Source organism: Artemia sp. Qi Xiang Cuo, chromosome 12 (genome assembly GCF_049724085.1).
Source record: "Artemia sp. Qi Xiang Cuo chromosome 12, ASM4972408v1, whole genome shotgun sequence".
Lineage (NCBI taxonomy): Eukaryota > Metazoa > Arthropoda > Branchiopoda > Anostraca > Artemiidae > Artemia > Artemia sp. Qi Xiang Cuo.
In genome coordinates, this window is record NC_142805.1 from 48,176,086 (window position 1) to 48,194,834 (window position 18,749).

Consider the following 18,749-nt stretch of genomic DNA (forward strand, 5'->3'; position numbering starts at 1 on the left):
TAGGGGGAGTTTCTCCTCACTTTTTTCTGCACAGAAAAAAGAGAAATGTTGTTTTGAATAAGAATATTGCGGCAGGGAGCTCAGTACTAGAAATTTCCAAGAAATTCGTGTTGTCATTCTTTTACAATGTGTGTAAGGTACAATGGCCAAGGGAGGGGAAGTTCAAGTGTACTATGGAGACATAGATTATTTATTGTTAAAAGTTAAAACCGAGAATTTATTAAAATATTTGGAAAATGGTGCCCACATCAGCTCAAGTATGGATTACACGAATTGGAATGAGAGCATCTGCCCTGAGTTGGGGAAACGCCAGACCCCCAATCAATTATTAATGTTAAAATCGAAGAAGGGGAGCGATTTAATATCCAATGGGGTGTTCCCCGGTCCAAAAGTATACTGTGTGAACACACGATAAGGATGTAAAACAAGCTTACAAAGGGGTGCCTACACACTTTGTAGAAATATGTTCGACATGAGTGTCTACCCACATAATCTACATTCTATTTTTGCCATCATCAACGTCGTCAACACCATTTAACTTTTGCTGCTGCTGCTATTGTATACATATTTTTTCTTCCGCACTTTCTGGCCCCGGGGAGTGGGGGGCCCCGGCTAGTCCCGGCCCAGCCTTTGGTCCCGGAGGGGTAAGGGGGGGGTCCCTGTTTGACCCGTAGGGGGGGGGGGGTCTCGGCCTGGCCCTGGGGGGGATTTTATCTTTTAAATGTTGTAAATAGTGTTTTATATTTTCCTATTCTCTTAGTCTACAAATGTGTTCAACTGTGCTGCTGTTGTTCTTGTTGCTACTGAAGTGTATGCATTATTTAAAATACATGATGTTTTTGTTGTCCTTGTTGTCATTGTTGTCAATAAATGAAAAATATGATTCTTAAATTGTTCTTGTTCTTTTGCTATTATTATTGTTGTACAAAAAGTGTTGCTAACAAAAGAAAAAATATATTTTTGTTATTCTTGTTGTTGCTATTGAATATAGTACTAGGTAGATGCTGCTGCTCTAGGGAAAATTATTATTTATTCATTAGACAAGTATGGTTTACAGTTAGTTGTAGTCCAACTGTTGTTAACAGCAGTAAGTATCCATTTAAAGCACCATTCAGATCGCTTCTCTATGGTCTGTCAATGTCGGGGAAAACGAAACTTTTATCTAAAATAATTAAAAATTATACTAAATTGTTCCTTAAAAAACCAAAAAAAATTTACATTTTGTATAGCATTTAACAGTATCTCAGCATCCAAATAAAAGCTAATGCCGCTGCCGCATCCATGCCAATACACTTTATATGGGAATTTGACATTTTCAATAGTATTGAGCCATGATGTAGCTGAATACATTCAACAGTTCTCACAGGAAATGCTACAACTGTTTACTGTTCACTCTCATCGTGAACACATTTCCATAACCCTAGTTCTACACAATCTGTTTCATCAGAGCAAGTGTATCAGGACCCTTGCTTTGAACTGCACCGTCTATATTATCCTACCGAGTTGTTCGTGATTCAAGTACTCTAATAACTCTCAATAAACCAACATATCCCGTTGCCCCCAAATTTCTACTTTTAGCCTACATTCAGGCGACAAATAATCCCTATGGGTACATTTTTCTGGATTTTAATCAGAATACACCCGTGAATTTGCGTGTACTCACAGATATTTTCACCAATGAAATTACCGTTTACCTTCCGGTGAACAGTAGAAAGGGCTATTAGTTGCCATCATGACACTGAAGAAACTACACGAAAATAGACACTTATTTTACGTTCTAAGCACTCCAAAACCACAACTCAGGAAGGCCATACTCAAAAATGGTGTTGACAAAGAATTTATTAATCTATTATCTGAACCTTGTTTAAATTTAACTGAGGGCAATGTACAGTTGCTAGAAGGGGTTGGACAACAGACAAAGCAACATTGTTCCACTGTACGTGCCTTGGCTTGCAAAAACAAAGGAAAATATTTTAAAAGAAAACGTCATGCGGACGGTAGCTTTTTTACACTTTTACTGCCAGTAATCGCAGGACTTGTAAACAGTTTTCTCTCGAGAGCTAAACCCACAAAGCGGCTTTAACGGTACTCCTCCTTTCACCAATTGAACACTTTGAGGACAATCTAAGCAAACTCATTAATGATAAAAATTTTGCCCATTATAATAAGCTTGCTTTAAATCAATATGCCATCCGTCGTGTGGACAAACATAGACCTTATCGTGAGAGACCCCCCGTCAATGCTATTGATCCGCAGCCACCCAAAAAGGAAACATATCGTCAAGATTCTAAAGCAACAACAACAGCACAATCAAAGGAGAAGGACATGAATTCAATAGTGACAACAATTGGAAACCTACTACCATACACCAAACGGGAACAGAGTAAAGTAGTATTAACATTTCTCATGTTGGAAAGTTGTGATGATCATCATCAAGTTCAAGTTGATAGCACAGGGAAACGAATTATAATTCAGGTAAAAAGTTATAATCTACTTGATTTAATTTGTGATATGGTTACAAATCGTAAAGGACTTTTATTATTTGACAATAACCTATACAGATTTATAAATACATCAAACTTACCCAAAAGTCTTATTGGCAATAAGCAAATTCTAAAGAAATTAAGGGAATATAGTAGAAGTGTCAGCATTATAGCACCAACACCGCCAACAACAACACTATTTAAAAAAGAAGGAGAAGAAGAATTTAAATCAATCTCGGAAAATACTAGCATTCCTAGTAACAGCAATGATTGGATAACACCGACGATGGTGGCGGCTAGACTAAAGTGAAGACGTATTGATATCAACTCACCGTCACAAGCACCACCCTCCAGTGTGCAAAAGGGTAGCGGGCATTGCCCTATGTTTATGCGTTCAAAATGGATGAAGTTTTAAAACATATTTATGAACATATTGGTAAAGTTGGAAGTCTAAGTTCCCCCACAACACTTTATAAAGTTGCCTCTAACGTCAGTGGCGGTGTCAACAGCACTTTGAAAAATGCAAAAGAGCGTCTAGAAAATGAACCGAGTAACACTCTACATCGAAATCGCAGGCTTCGTGGCAAAGAATATCGACAAACTAAAGCCTTTTTCCCACTGCATATAATGCATACAGATCTTTTAACTCTAGATGAAATTCAAAGACAGCACAATACACCCTACAAATATGTTCTAGTGGCAATCAGTGTCTTTAGTCGCTATGCATATACTATTCCATTGCGATCAAAGAGAGGTGTTGAAGTCACTCAGGCTTTAGAAGGTATTCTTGAACAAGATTCCTATAGAAAAATTCAAATTGATCGTGGTAGCGAATTTGTTAATCCACATTGTGATCCACTATTGAAATATAATACACAGCTCTATCATAGACACAGTCCGATAAAGGCTGCATTGGCTGAACGGTTGATAAGAACGATTCGTCTATTAATTTCGAGATATTGTACACTGAGAAATACTGCTGCTTTTATTTATGATTTAGGTAAAATCATGCAAATATATAACCAACGACCTCATCGATCTGTGTCCAACGTTAGCCCTCAGGAAGTTCATTGCAGTAAAAATACATTTGACACTTTTCTTAAACAATATTTCAGTTAAAAAAAATGTGAATAAAAAATTCAATGTTGGTGATACTGTTCGAATTAATGGAACCAGCAATATTTTTGAAAAGGGGAACTATTTATGGGCCACTGAACTTTTTAAAGTTTCCAAAATCCTAGACACCGAAACCACGACATATCGTCTGCGAGTACACCAAAGATGATAAGATCCTCGGCGGTTTTTATGATTATGAACTACAAAAAGTTGTTTATGAACCACTAAACCCATAACTTATCGTTTGCGCGATACCAAAGATGAAGAGATTCTCGGCGGCTTTTATGACTATGAACTACAAAAAGTTAAAAATAATAGTGAAATCTATCAAATTGAAAAGATATTAAAGACACGTACTCGCAGGGGCAAGAGACAGTTGCTTGTTCTTTGGCTAGGATACGACCCTGATTTTGATACTTGAATTGCAGTTGAAGACATTAACAATGCCCAACGATTTCTATGTGACATTGTTGTCCAATGCCTCCGACCCTCTCTACAATGATTTGAATAAAACAAGTGATTTTTGGACGAAACTCTCTCCCACATGAAATTCGACGGCGCATGTGAAGTGGCTCCTATCAATTGTATTCTCAAAAATATCTATGATATCCTGAGAAAAGATCGCAAATATGATATGCAAATTAGACCCTATGATTGGCTACCAGCCGTTTGCGAACAACATAAAATTCAAAATATCAATTGGTTAGATTATCCATATGTTGAATTACCATACGAGGAACTCACTTGTATGAATGATTTATGTCGTTCTATCAATAAGAGAATTTCTGCTCGTGAAAAAGGAGCCTTTCATTTCAACTATTCAAAGGAAGAGGGCAAGATTTACATTAGTTCACCCATTGCCAGTGAAAAAGTTATTCTCAATGATAATCTAAAAGATGTTCTTGGCTTTAAACTTAATATAATCAATGGTAAAAGTACCGGAAACACTAATGTCATTTTTGCTGACTACCCGCCGGCCTTCTCCACGGACACTTGTATATTTCTTTATGCTTCATTTGTTGAAACATCCAGAGTTGGCAATAACAATATTCCCCTCCTACGAGTTCTTGAACGAAAAACCAATCAAAATCATATTCACCATTACAATATAAAGCATATTCAGTATATCCCCATAAACGCTTCCTATTTGGAACTCTGCCAGTTAACACTAAGAACTGAATTAGGTGATCGTCTAGCAATATCAAATGTTTGGCTGTGATTATATGCAATTTTCGACCCGTCGTGGTCAGTGTTAACAACAACGAGATGGCTAACAGAATAGCGTTATTCAGTTATGCCTATGTTAACTGCAATGTTAATACTCTTGGACCAAGACAACTGGAGAATAGAATGGACTATAACCAAAGATTTTCATCAATGTCAAGCTGCGGTCCTGGCAGTTGGTTTGCTAAGCAGTTTTGCTCTGCACTACCTCTGGCTAAAAATTATATTGTACCGGCTGCGACAGATTTTGCATCCTGTACACTATGCGATTGTAACTAGCATGGATTTTAAAAAAGAGCTTCGGACAATCTTAGGTCCAGTGCGCGAACCCTTGGCGAGCAATTGAAATCTAGACGAAATGGAAAAGGTTTAAATAGGATGAGAAACAGTGCATCACTCATCAGTCTCTACTCAGGTCAGAAACGAAAGACATCACTCATGTCAAAGAAAAGAAGGAAAAAAAACGACAAGTACAATAAGCACTAGTAGAAGAAGAAGCCCCAGGAAGAAAATTGTTCGATTAAAACTAAATTTCATTTCCTTCAAGGGACAACGACACATCCAGTAAATAAGAATCCTCCTCCTTCAATAAACTCTTCTTTAAATCTGTTCAATGCGGAAATTTTCGACGTGAGCGAAGATATGGATATTGTGATCGATTTTGTCCACAACAACCTCTCTCCAACAATATCAACTTTCAAATTTTTTCAGATGAAGACTACTTTATGGACATATCTTTTACATTTATAGGATTGCATGTGATATCAAAGAAATCCGACAAAGGAATGCCAATTCATCCTGATTGATTTTCTTTTTGCAATTGTATAATAAACAATTTTGGTCGTTAAATTACTATCTACATCAATGGTAAACTGGTGAGAACAAGCAACAATCTCTCAAATTATACAAGCTATATGCAGTTCATGTTGATGACACCCAAGTCTTACAAGGAATTGAGAGGCACCGCCAATAGATATGAATATATGACAGATAATGATAGTACAGATGCACTTAAAAATGCTACAACTAGTGAATTACAACTAGTGGGAAAAATATATCATGAGATATTTAATATGCCCCAATGGCTACCACCAAGTATTAAAGTGGATGTAAAATTGACGCTTGCTCCATCCAATTCCATTTTACGAAAGGAACTTCCTTCCAATCCTGATGTAACTCTCTCTCTCTCTCTCTCTCTCTCTCTCTCTCTCTCTCTCTCTCTCTCTCTCTCCCTCACCTCGGCAAAACTACATGCACGAAAAAAGCAGGTTATGAGTTCTGTTGCTTTCGCAGTGGAAAAACTGAGAGCCAGTGGGAATAATATTAAACTACTTGTTCCTCATACAGTCACCAATCAACGTCATATTTTCACAGGCTCGCGCACCTTCACCGACTCATCCTTTATCAATGGCGAAATTCCATCAAAATTAGCATTGACATTTGTAAAAAGTGCTAGAGCAATAGGATCGTGGTCAGGTTGTCCACATAAATTTGAGATGTTTGGGCTTTCAACTCTTGTATGTAAAGCAAATAGAATCGCACTCTACAATCTATCTTTTGATAAATCCTACAAGATATTGTATGAGTTTACAATGCAAACCCTAGATCATGATTCACTACTATTTGAAAATGGTATAACTGAAGAAATGTTCGCTAAAAGACATGGTATCATTTACTAGACTTGTCTGGCACTCAAGATATGAGTATAGTACGAACGGGGAATGTGCGTTTATATTGTACATTTGCCGATCCATTACATGAAAGTATCGCACTAATCTCTTTAAATCAATTTGAAACCTATTGGGAAATCACTCCCGAAGGCATTGTTCTACTAGACCTTACACCATGAACACTAGTCAAATAATCACTGTATTTAATATGGACCCCTACATGTCCAAATACAGATCCAATTGTTTACCTTCGGACTTCCTTGGAAAAATTCAAAGTGCAAACAATACCCTAATCATTGTTAATAGCAGTCCGTCGACTGTGAATACCGTTCACTGGTTGTGCATCTTTCATGCAATGAAGACTTTTGATTTTTTTATATCCTCTCGGCCTACCCTATACATTCTTCACTCCAGACATCAACAACTATATTGAAAGTAGTGGAAAAACTATTATTCAAACCAGAAGAGAGTGCAGGATCTGACGACTAAAATTTGCATTTTTCATGCGCTAGTATATTTCGTGTTCAGACGTCGCGGCTATACTTACAAGCAGTTTCTCAACATTTACGTAGACAATCCACGTCTGAACGACTTTATGGTGGAAAGTACCTTCTCAGACCTGTATAATATTGATTTTAGTGCCCTACGAGTGAAGTGTTTAAAAAATGTATCTAAATTTGTTTGTTAATAAAAAAATGAATATACACAACAGCATTGTCTTCATTCTACACTTTAGATTTCTTTTTCTTCTTCTGTGTATAGGCAACTGTCGAGAACCACTAATGCTGGTGGATCATTTGAATTCACTGTACATTAATCTTGATTGGCTGCAGAGTCAGAGCCACACTTTCTACAGTACAATGTAACTTCATTCTTATCATATCTCTTTGTATTGTCAATGATACTATTTGCATTCATATTGTGAAATTCCCGTGTTGCAATTTGTCTATTTGAAGCAATATCACATACAGTGTTTTCAAGTGGTGAATCACATTCTGTAACAGCTAAATAAAAATCACTAGGTTTACAGTCGTAATAGCCAGTCTTTTCAAAACGATGACGTATAAACTAAATTGTATTTTTACCCAAGCTGCTTAATCTGACACCTGATTCCTCCTCCAAAGATCATTTAAAACCAATACGATACCAATGTCGTAGAAATAAACTAAAGTCACGTTTATGGTTCTTTCCAATTATACCAGGATAAGCATTCTCCCATTGATCCCATTTGTCATAGTGACAATTGGAGCATAGTTGTCCTCTAGGGTGAGAGTCACAAATCGCTTCAAGACATGAATTACAGTCATTAATTTGTACTGCATATCCTCTATGTAATTTACACGGATTGCATAATTTGCCCTTTTCTTTATATTCATCAATAATTGTACAATTCTCACATGATGACCAACTGCCAAGAGTATACATACATAGTGGGCATGTATAGAATATTTTTGGATTTCCAATGTCAACTCTCTCACAGCTAAAAAGAAACTGATCTACGATCGATAAATTCAGAGGGGGGAGAGAGAGGAGTAACTTTGTGACGTTACATAACCTGTTTTAAAGGGAGAGTCATCTACATAGAATCTACGGCAATGTTTTTAAAAGTATATCCACGATATAATTTTGCTTTGTTTCAATTAATATATCTATAAATTGAGTAAAAGTATTTGAGTCATGTCGTAAAAGCTTCATACAATAGTCCAATGGTGGAGAATCCTTCCCCATTATATTGTCAAGTGTACTCTGAGAAAATATCTTCCGTTGAAGAGATAACTCGAGAAAATTGTAATCTAGAATCAAACGTTTTTCCATAATCACAAGATTCGACTTAATTCTCTCTTTCTCAAATTCATTCATTTTTCAATCCTAACACACTCACTGCTGACTCTAGACTAACCACGATTCGTTCTACTTCGAGAATATTCGATAACCTATTTTAAAATACCTAACAAAAAGAAAAAGGACATTTTTGATTTCGAAAAAAAAAATTTGTGTGTGTGTGAGCGTAATTACAACAATAATATATTACACATATACAAATACCGATATAACTTATTGTCCTCAATATACTTTACTATTGCATTTAAAGTACTTTGAAGTCTCTGTATATGTACTATATCGACTTTCACAGCGAAGCATAATTGATCCTCTAATATGAATATACTGAACGATATCACTTATCTTATATATACTTCTTCCCACTCGAGACAAAGTCGAGATCCTCTTGTGATTTCTACCGCAATGTTTGGTGCTCTTGTACCATTGCTGCTGTTGCTGCTGCTACCAACTCCACTGTCAACTTCTAATAGTGTAAACATTCCACTCATTATTGCAAATATATATCTTGCCAAATAAATAAACGAGTATAGTAAACTGTTCTTCCTCATTGAATTCTATTCTCAAACCAATAACAACTATACTGAAAACTCATTCTTATATTAGATGCTTCACTCCCGTTAGTATTTCTATCTCTCTGATTGGCTTAGAAAAAAATGTGTGATCTTGTCCTGATAGTATTGTAACTCTCTGATTGGCCTAGAAATAGTCGTGTTATCTTGCATAAATTATATAAGTTTCGTCATTAGTATGGCCTTCCTACTGAAAAGAGACCTGTTTCTCTGGATACTTGAATTATGCAGGCTTATCTTAGTTTTGACAAAAATTTTTGCAGAAACTAAATTTCCACTGGGTGGGGGCAAACTGAGGTCTGGTGGGGGGGGACTTAAGTCTGGAGGGGGCAGTCGCTCCCATGCCCCATATCAAATTACGACCCTGACTTTATATAATATAAACCAAGAAAAAACAAACAAAGAACACAGCAAGGTCAACATTATTAACCGATTAATAACAACCATAATAAAATTCACTCTTCAAAACCTTAACAAAATTCACTTCTAAAAACCTTAACAAACTATCCCCTCAAAGATTATTCCCTATGTTCAATTCCAATACGAAAGCACTTACACAACTGTTTAATAGCACACGCCTTCCTCTGAGACATCCGTTCAGTTAACCAAAATTCACTCCAAAACACTTGTCCAAAACAGTCATTCTGCAACTCAGACAACTCTTCACATTCAGATACAAAATGAAAGAGATTCTCATTTACACATCCACGCATCGGGCAAAAGTAACGGCCGGTTGCCAACCTAAACTTTCCTAAAACTTTCTTCTCTCTCCTAAATCCAAACTATTCCCCCTTACCAACGACAAATTCTTCTATTCCATTTCTCTTTATACAAATTCTCTATATTCAGTCCAAATTTAAAATGAACCTCTTCTCCCTGACGCTCTTTAGCTCGGGAGTAAAACCTCAAAAACATAGATTGGTCCTTATGGGCTTGCCACTCTTCGATTTCCTGGTCATTTAGAGTTTATTGGACTTCTTTCCACACTGTTTTGCACATTTATTAACCTATTACCCCTTAAATTACAATCTTCTTCGTGCCTAGACATCTCCTTTTGTGCGCTAAACTTAACACCCAAATAAACAAATTCTTCTTTAACCTCTAACATTGTTCCTCCAGAATTAAATTCAACCTCCGAATTAACTTACCCTTTGCTCCCCTCCCCTTTCCAACCTCCCCTTGAATATCAAATTTACCAATAAATATAAATAGACAAATAAAAAATACTAGTAAATAAGTGAAAGACTATTGATAAAATTTATTTGTGTGAATATTAATTAATCTCAGTTTATGGTTAAGAACTTATATCAGATCAAAAAAAGCTCAACTAAGATGATAACGCTTTAATTATTGTTCTCTCCCACTCGATTGGCAAATAAACAAATGGCTGTTCAAAGTTCTTGGAAAAAATCACTTTTGATAAGAATGTTCTATGAAGTTTATCTTATTCGCCTTTATTTGAAAAAAAAAATGTAGCTCGGTTACGTACAGCTTTAAGTAACTAAATAAAAAAACAACAAGTTTCTTCGACTGAAAGTAAGAAGCAACATCAAAACTTACAACGAACAGAAATTATTCCGTGCATGAGAAGAACTACCCTTCCTCAAACCTTTCTCTTTCCGCTAAGTTCTTTGAGATGAGATGAGATGGGTTTTATTTTCAACTAATAATTACATCATTCCTATCTGGCACTTACTCTATTTTTTAAATAGCATTATCAATCAAACGTAGAAAATGGTAAGAACGTGTGACGCTTTATTAAGCCACTATTGTGGCTTGAGCAGCGTCACACCATCTTTCATCATAAACAAAACTCATTCACTATTCCTACTCTTTTCTTACCTTTCAATACTATTCAACCCTCCCGAATAAAAAAAAAAAAAATACCCACGAAACAAACCCAAAAAAAATAAAAAAAATATAAAAAACAACAATAAAGTATACTCAATTACCAACAAACAAAAACTCTTTTAATCTAATTTTAAACTGAAACTGGTCTTCTGACTCTCTAATGCTCTCCGGGAAACCATTCCACAAATTAACTACAGAATTTTTAATTACAAAATAAGATCGACTCGTAGTCCTTACTTCTGAGTCTAAACTTACATAACCTCTAGTCCTATGCTGATGATAATCTGAATGTAACTTAAAATAAATTCTAAAATATTCAGGAGATAATCTATTAAGCACTTGGTAAGTAAACACTTCCGCCTGATGGTCCCTGATCTGATGATCATTTAAAATTCTGAGACTCATAAAACATTCACGCCTGCGCTCATACTGAATTAACTCACCTAGTACTCGAAGCGCCTTATTCTGAAGAATCTGCAGTCTTTTAATATTTGAAGAAAAATTAGATACAGCAACCATAAACAATAAAAGGATGAAAAACAGTATGATATACATTTCTTAAAACAGTTAAAAGTAACACGTGTTTCAAACGCCGCATCACTCCAAGACCTCGTGCAAGTTTAGAAGAAATCATATTTATGTGTTTTTTTGCAACCAAAATTATTATCAACAAAAACCCCAAATATTTATTTTCAAAAACCTGTGAAAGCGACAAATTTTCAAATACTATAGTAACGCTCTTTACAATTTTTTCTATCCTACTATAAATCATATAATTTGTCTTAGAAGTATTAACAACAAGGTAACTCAAGGAGGTAAACACCAAATCGTTCGGTTTGCTTTATCCACTAGTTCTTCTAGTGACTGTGTAAAAATCGTCAAAGCACTATCATCTGTAAGTGCTGTAATAGTTGCTTCAGGCATGTAGAACCTCAGAGTATCGACGTATACGAGAAAGGGTAACGGATCCAGGACTGAGCCCTGTGGAACTCCACATTTTACAGGATAGACTCCACTAACGATGTCACCTAACATTACCTTAGTTGACCTTCCATACAAATATGGATTTAAACCAATCCAAGGAAACATCTTTTATCCCCAGACTATACGGGCGACACAGCAACAACTCAAAATCCACAGTGTCGAAGGCTTTTTTGAAGTCGACAAAATCGTTAAAGGAATAAAACCTTTTTCTAGAGATCCATTGACTACACCCAGAAGATGGTGAACAGCATGGCTATTGGAATTTTCGCTGTGGGCGTGTTTAAAAATGTGTTTTTAAACGTGTTTAAAACACGTTTCACTCAAATTCAATGGCCTTTATGTTTGAGCAGTCTTTCTTAAGCTTACAGTCCTTTTCCCAGGGGTTTTGTGGGGTCTTGTCATCCTAAAAGGCGTAGTTATTTTACATTTAAACTATGATGAATCCAATGGCTATCTCAGAATTTTGATTATATGTCATTGGGAAAAATAGAGTCAAGGAGGGAGACTAGTTGCCCTCCAATTTTTTGATCGCCTAAAAAGGTCACCAGAACCTTTGATTTTTGTTCGAATGACCCCTCCCCGATTTCCTAGGATTATTGGTTCGATACAATCATCCTTTGGGAAAAAAAAATCTTTTTTGAAAAAGAATACCTTTGGCAAAAAGTTCAAAATTCCACATTTCTGTAGGTATGTTCTTGGAACCTCTACAGTATGGTTCTTAGAAATGCTAAATCTGATGGTACGATTTTCATTAAGATCACTTGACTTTTTCAGGCGTTCCTCCTTTTTTAAAAATCCGACAAATTTTTATCAGGCTCTTAGCTTTTGATGGGTGCTTTTGACGTTAAACTCTGTGAACTATATATATTTGGAATAAGCGTAAAAATCCAAATATTTTGGTTTATCAATATTTACCCAAATTCCATTTTTTAGAGTTTTGATTGCTATTGAACCGATACGTTCCTTTATCTGTTATTGCTTCCTTTAATGCTTCTTTTGTTTTTTAAACGATGGCGTATAAAGGGCGAGGGAGTGGCAAAGAAAATAGGAAGCAGAAGAGGATTAGGTCATTTGGTTGTTCAAAATTGGTCTTTTAGGAATAAAAGTTGATAACTAGCCTGGTGTGTACATTTCAATTAAGAAAAAACACTGCAATAATAACGCTGCTAATAGTATTTCTTAGAAGTAGAGAGTAAAACTTAAAGCATAAAGATCCTTTGGGATTATTTTTGGAATCAATTATGAACCAAAAAAAGGGTAACTTTCTGCCTCAAGAACTAAACCGTGCGAATGAAATAGTTTTTGTTTTTTACACTTAACTTGAAAATCCAATCTTTTGTCCATCTCTTACAGGCTCTAAGTAGTAATTTGTTTTTTGTTCCATTTTGTTTGTATGTGTATTCGACCAACAATTTAATTCAAAAAACTTCAAAAAATTATTCCGCACGAACTTTTGGCGATCAAAAAAACTGTGATGTAGTTTTTTCTGACAAATTCAAAACACCCAAAAAACGATTAAAATTAACTTTACAAGATTGTTGCACGAAAAATTTGGGGATAACAGATTATGATAAATGGTCCAATCTGGCATAAAAAATTGTATTAGAAGTAGAAAAAAACTTTTTTGAGCAAAATTGTGTTTCATGAATTTCCCATAAAATTCCTGCATTATTTGTTATCTTTGGGGAATACAAGGTCTTTATTTTGTTTTAACTTTTTGCTCGATCGGGACGTAGAGTGAAGAGTTTGCAGCAAAATTTAAGCATAATTTAAAAGTTTAATTTGAGAATAGACATTTGTGGATTTGTTGTTCTTTTTCTTATAAAAATTCTTATAAATATATTTGAAATCACAATTATTTTTATTTAGAAATATAAACCCATTGAAAAATATGAAGTAATTGAAGAGAAAAGTGAGAAAAAGTATCTTTATTTACCTTACAAGTTTATCCTTGGTCGTTAGTAACAACGCAATAAGTAAACTTATGGTCAAAACTAGTATCACACTGTTCGTGGTAATGAGCTGTAAGTAAGTAGCAACGCATATGACCTGTTGGGCGAGCGCGTCAAACCTCAAACAACAAGTAAGGTGCGATTCGGCCCAATAGTAACCAAAACTCTAAAAAGAGGAATTTTAAAAACAAATATTACATCGAAAGAGTTTGCTTTTTATTCTGATTCTAAATATGTAAAATCCTAAATATATCTAAATATGTAAAAGTTTAATAATGTTACCCATCAAAAACCTACAAGCCTGAGAAAATTCGCCTGATTTTCGAAAAAGAGGGAAACACTCCCAAAAAGTCAAGCAATCCTAATAAAAAGTATACCATCAGATTTAGCGTATCAGAAAACTTGACAGTAGAGGTTTCTAGCTCAAATCTACAGAACAGTGGATTTTTTTTTATCCATAAGAAAAATCACGGGTGCGTGTTAATTTGTTCTTTTTTTGTTTTGTTTTTTTCTAGGGGTGGCCGTATCGACTCTATTTTCCTAGAAAATCAGTAGAGCTAAAATCAGTAGAATTAAAATCATGTATTTTGCAGGCATCAAGACAGGGCTAATTGTAGAAAAAGCCAAGGCAGATAGTCCGGGTGATTGAGAGGCAAATCTGGGTTAAGCCCTTTTTAGGATTGTGTAAAAATGATGTTATTTCATTGGTTGATAGATAAGTCTTAGATTTGTTAGATTTTGTTAGATTGATAGATTAGATGATAGATAATCTATCATCCGTCGGTCCATATGTCATTCCTAGGGCAGAATTAAGGTATATAGTCATAGAATTAAGGGATGAAAGATTGAATTCATTTTGGTTTGACGGTTGACGCGAGCCTGAGAAAATTTGCCTGATTTTTGAAAAAGAGAGAGGCACCCCCAAAAAGTCAAGCAATTTTAATGAAAATTATACCATCAATTCACCATATCAGAGAACCCAACTGTAGAGGTTTCTAGCTCAAATCTACAGAAATGTGGATTTTTTTTTTTTTTATCCATAAGAAAGATCGCGGATGCGTGTTAATTTTTTGCTTTTTTTACTTTTTTTTTCTGGGGGTGGCCGTATCGACCCTATTGTCCTAGAAAATCAGTAGAGGGTTTATTTGAACGGAAATTTCTAGTACCCTTTTTAAGCGGCTAAGAATATTAGAGGGCAACTAGCCCCCCTTCTACGTCCCCTTTTCCCCAAAGACATCCGATCGAAGTTTTGAGATAGCCATTTGTCTTGGCATACTTGAAAAGTTTAGTAACTATGCCTTTTGGGATGACAAGACCTCCCCACGGCCCCTGGGAAAAGGGTTGTAAGTTAGAAAATTTGCCCATTGTTTACATATAGTATTTGTTATTGGGAAATATACGGGTATTTCCTAGAGGGAATTTTCTTCAGGGGGGAGGGATTTTCCATGGGGAGTATTTTCCTTGGAGAGGATAGATTCTGGGGATATTTAACAGGGGAAATTTTACACGCGGTGATTTCCTGGCATGATTTGAAGAACGGTGAGAAATGAAATTAAACTTCCCCTGAAATTTGAAGTAAATTTTGTCAACTGAAAGCAAAGAGCAACAGTAAAACTTAAGCAGACAGAAATAATTCTCTATGCGTATTCCTCATCTCTCGCTCTTTACGCTGAAACTTGAATTTTTGTCCCAGTTCTTTAAGAACGACTACTGAACAATGGTTTTTGAATTTGAATGAGAAGCATTTTTTAAGAGCTTTAAGGCTTTAGTATAAAGAGTGAGGGCTGATGATGGGGCAGCCCCCCTCATATACGAAATAATTACTATCCGCCGCTTGTTTTAAGTGTTAATGTTACTCCTTACTTTCAGCTGAAAAAATATTTAATATTTATTTAAAGCCAAGATTTTATTATGTCTGAACCCTGACATCCCATTGAAAACTACAAATAACTTGAAGAGAAAGGTAAGAAAAAGTATGCTTATTTACAAAAAAAAAAAACAGAATTCTATGGGATCGTCGGTTCTAATTGGGGACGTTTGGTGCAGTTTCTAAGACTTTTACAGTGTGCGAGCACACTGGTAAAAATAGCGAGACTGGGTGATTTTTTTTTTTTTTTTTTTTTTTTTAATGACCTTAAAACACGTGGATCTTGTTCGCCACCCTGACTTAATTCAAGCTACCTGTTTTTATTTTGTCTTAAGGTGATTGGCAGTCTTCAATTTGTATTTAAATCTACCCGATTATAAGAGTTCTGTGTATAAAAGTCTCACTAAACTTAAAAATTTTTGTATTCTATAAAAATATTTCAAGATTTTTTTTTCTGTTTGGTGAAAGGCAGAATAGCAGCACATTGTGCTCTTTTATTTGCGTAATCAAATCACAACAGTGGCAGCTCAGGCCTCTCTTGGGCACGCTAAAATCCTAACTAGCGCCCCCTCCCCCTGTCTCCTACAAAATTTTCAGGCCACATTTCAACGAAATTTCTTTATTATTATTTAATAACTCATATTTAATTATTTTTAAAATTATTATTTAAATTATTTAATTATCATTCTTTTTATTTATTAATTAATTAATAATTTATTAGTTGTTTTCATTTATTAACTTAGCCCTCTACTTTGTTTTGATAAAAATAAACTTTTAAAAAACTACAAAATGATTATAGCCGTTAGATTGTTTATTTGATATTTTTTACCCCTGAAATTTTGCGCCGAGGGTAAGTGCCCGCTCTGCCCCCACTCTAAAACCACCTCTGAATCACACCTACTTTTGTTAGCAAATTACTTTTCACGAATAACAGCTATCGTCTGAAATGCTCATTTTTCATAATTACTTTTTTCAACATTTATTTGCTATCTACTACCCTTTTAAATTTGGCCTCTATGGGACAAGTAATAGAGTTTACTTTCTCTATTATTTCTCTATTATTCTCTATTTATTTCATCTAATCATCGCTAGAACGAACACCTTTGTTGCTCGATTTTTTGTTCTAACTTTATAGAAAATTTCAACGCTATTAAAATAAAACGATCGAGTCATAGATTTCGCTTCCAGCTTAATAACAGCCATATTCGTGAGTCGTCTATTTTTTTTTTTTTTTTTTTTTTTTTTTTTACTCACGAATCGCATATTACGTTATTTATCATGCCGTTTTAATTTGAAAACAAATAGCACATTCTCTTCATGCCTATCAGGAAATTATTGCCAAGATCTTACAAAAAAAGTTTTGGGTAGAAAATAACAACGAAAAATAGCGTAAAAACAGTCAGTCAATTTTCATTGCAATAAGAAAAAAAGATAAGAATGAGAATAATAAAAAAAAGGAAATCTTTTGCTTCCTATAGTGGGATTTTAAAATTTATGGATAGGATGGAACTGCTCTTAAATAAATAAAAAAAGAAATTTTTTTTTTCGTCAAGGCTTTAGAAACAACCAAACAGGCCTGTTATTTTAGACCCTGGCGCAGACTGCTCTCTCTGTGGGATGGCAGCTACAAGTGCTTCTGGCACCAATGCTGTTCGATATGGCACAATGAGGGAAAATGTACTCAATTTGGAAGTCGTCTTGTCTAACGGACGAATTCTTCATACTGCTGGTAAAGGAAGGCGTTCAAGGTAATATGTATATCCATAGCCACTTAAAACATGCTAGACAATATTGATTTGGAAAATAGGCTTATTTTATTTGTTTAATATTCGACTCTAGGGACGAAAGAGCAATAAATGGAACCCAGCATATGAATTGACACTGGGCGAGAACAGCACCCCCGTTAAACTAGTTTGGGCTGACTTCTCTGAAAGACTGCATATTACTACACGCCAAACGTCGTTGACATTGTGCTAAACCGTGATAGCTTTACAGGAAAAGATATAGACAAGAATTAAAAAGTTTGCGACATTTTGGATGTGAAGGAAGATTTATTTTAGGAGGAAGAATTATTGACTGTACAAAAAGGATTAAGAAATAATAAGGCCTCGTGTGCTGATAGTGTGGAAAATGAGTTTTTTTTTTAATACGGCGAAGGTGAGGTTAGAGATAAGTTCCTGAAGATTATGAATATGGTTTTTGAAAAAGGGGAAGTACCTGGTGGTTTTAGGAAAACTCTAATTAAACATCAAAATAAGAAAGGTTATTAAGGTGAGTGTGGTAATTACAGAGCCATTAGCCTGGTTTCTGTAGGAAGCAAATTACTTAGTTTGATGATACTTTTTTAGACTTAGAGATGTTGTAGATAAATTTTTAGAAGAGGAACACTGTGGTTTTAAGAAGAGTAGAGGATGCGTTGACCAAATTTTAACTCTTAGATTAATTAAAAAAAAAAAACAAGTTTTTTAAACTGAAAGTAAGGAGCGACATTAAAACTTAAAACGAAAAGAAATTATTCCGTATATGTAAGTGACTGTCCCCTCCGCATCGCCTCGCTCTTTACGCTAAAGTTTTTTATTGTTTTAAAAAATAGATTTGTGAAACAGAGTCAAATGTTAGCATAAAGAGCAAGGCGTGGAGGCGGGGACCGTCCCTGTCAAATACGGACTCAGGTCTGTTTGTTTTAAGTTTTAATGTCGCTCCTTACTTTCAGTTTAAAAAACTTGTTTTTTTTTATTTAATTTCTGATCGTTTTTTAGTTAATGCAGCTTTTATTTGCATAAAAATTTTACTTTTCTTTTGCTAAATGGATGTCTTCACAAATTAACTTACGTAACTAACTTCTATATTCGTATATTTTTCTTCTGGCAAAAAATACAAAGTTGCAGATTTTTGCAGATATGAGCTTGAAACCTATGTTATAGGGTTTTCTGATACGCTGAATCTGACGGTGTGATTTTCATTAAAATTCTTTCCCTTTTAGGGGATGTTTCCCCCTCTTTAAAAAATCAGGTAAATTTTCTCAGGCGCGTAGCCTTTGATGAGTAATACTAAACTTAATAAAATTTATATATTTAGAATCAGCATTATAAACACATTCTTTTGATACATTTATTGACATCAAAATTCCGTTTTTAAAAGTTTCGATTACTCTTGAGCCGTATCGCTTGTTTTTTCATTGTTTTTTTTAT

The 18,749-nt window shown here is 35.0% G+C and overlaps 1 protein-coding gene across 1 annotated transcript in view; it reads left to right on the forward strand.

Annotated features, from left to right (window-relative positions):
• The window catches only part of LOC148946209 (D-lactate dehydrogenase, mitochondrial-like), a 531,845-nt gene that overhangs the window by 27,071 nt on the left and 486,025 nt on the right, over positions 1-18,749 (forward strand). The window contains exon 4 of the mRNA XM_089097633.1: positions 17,147-17,306. Coding sequence (XP_088953759.1) covers positions 17,147-17,306 — 160 coding nt within the window. The remainder of the gene's footprint in view (positions 1-17,146; positions 17,307-18,749) is intronic.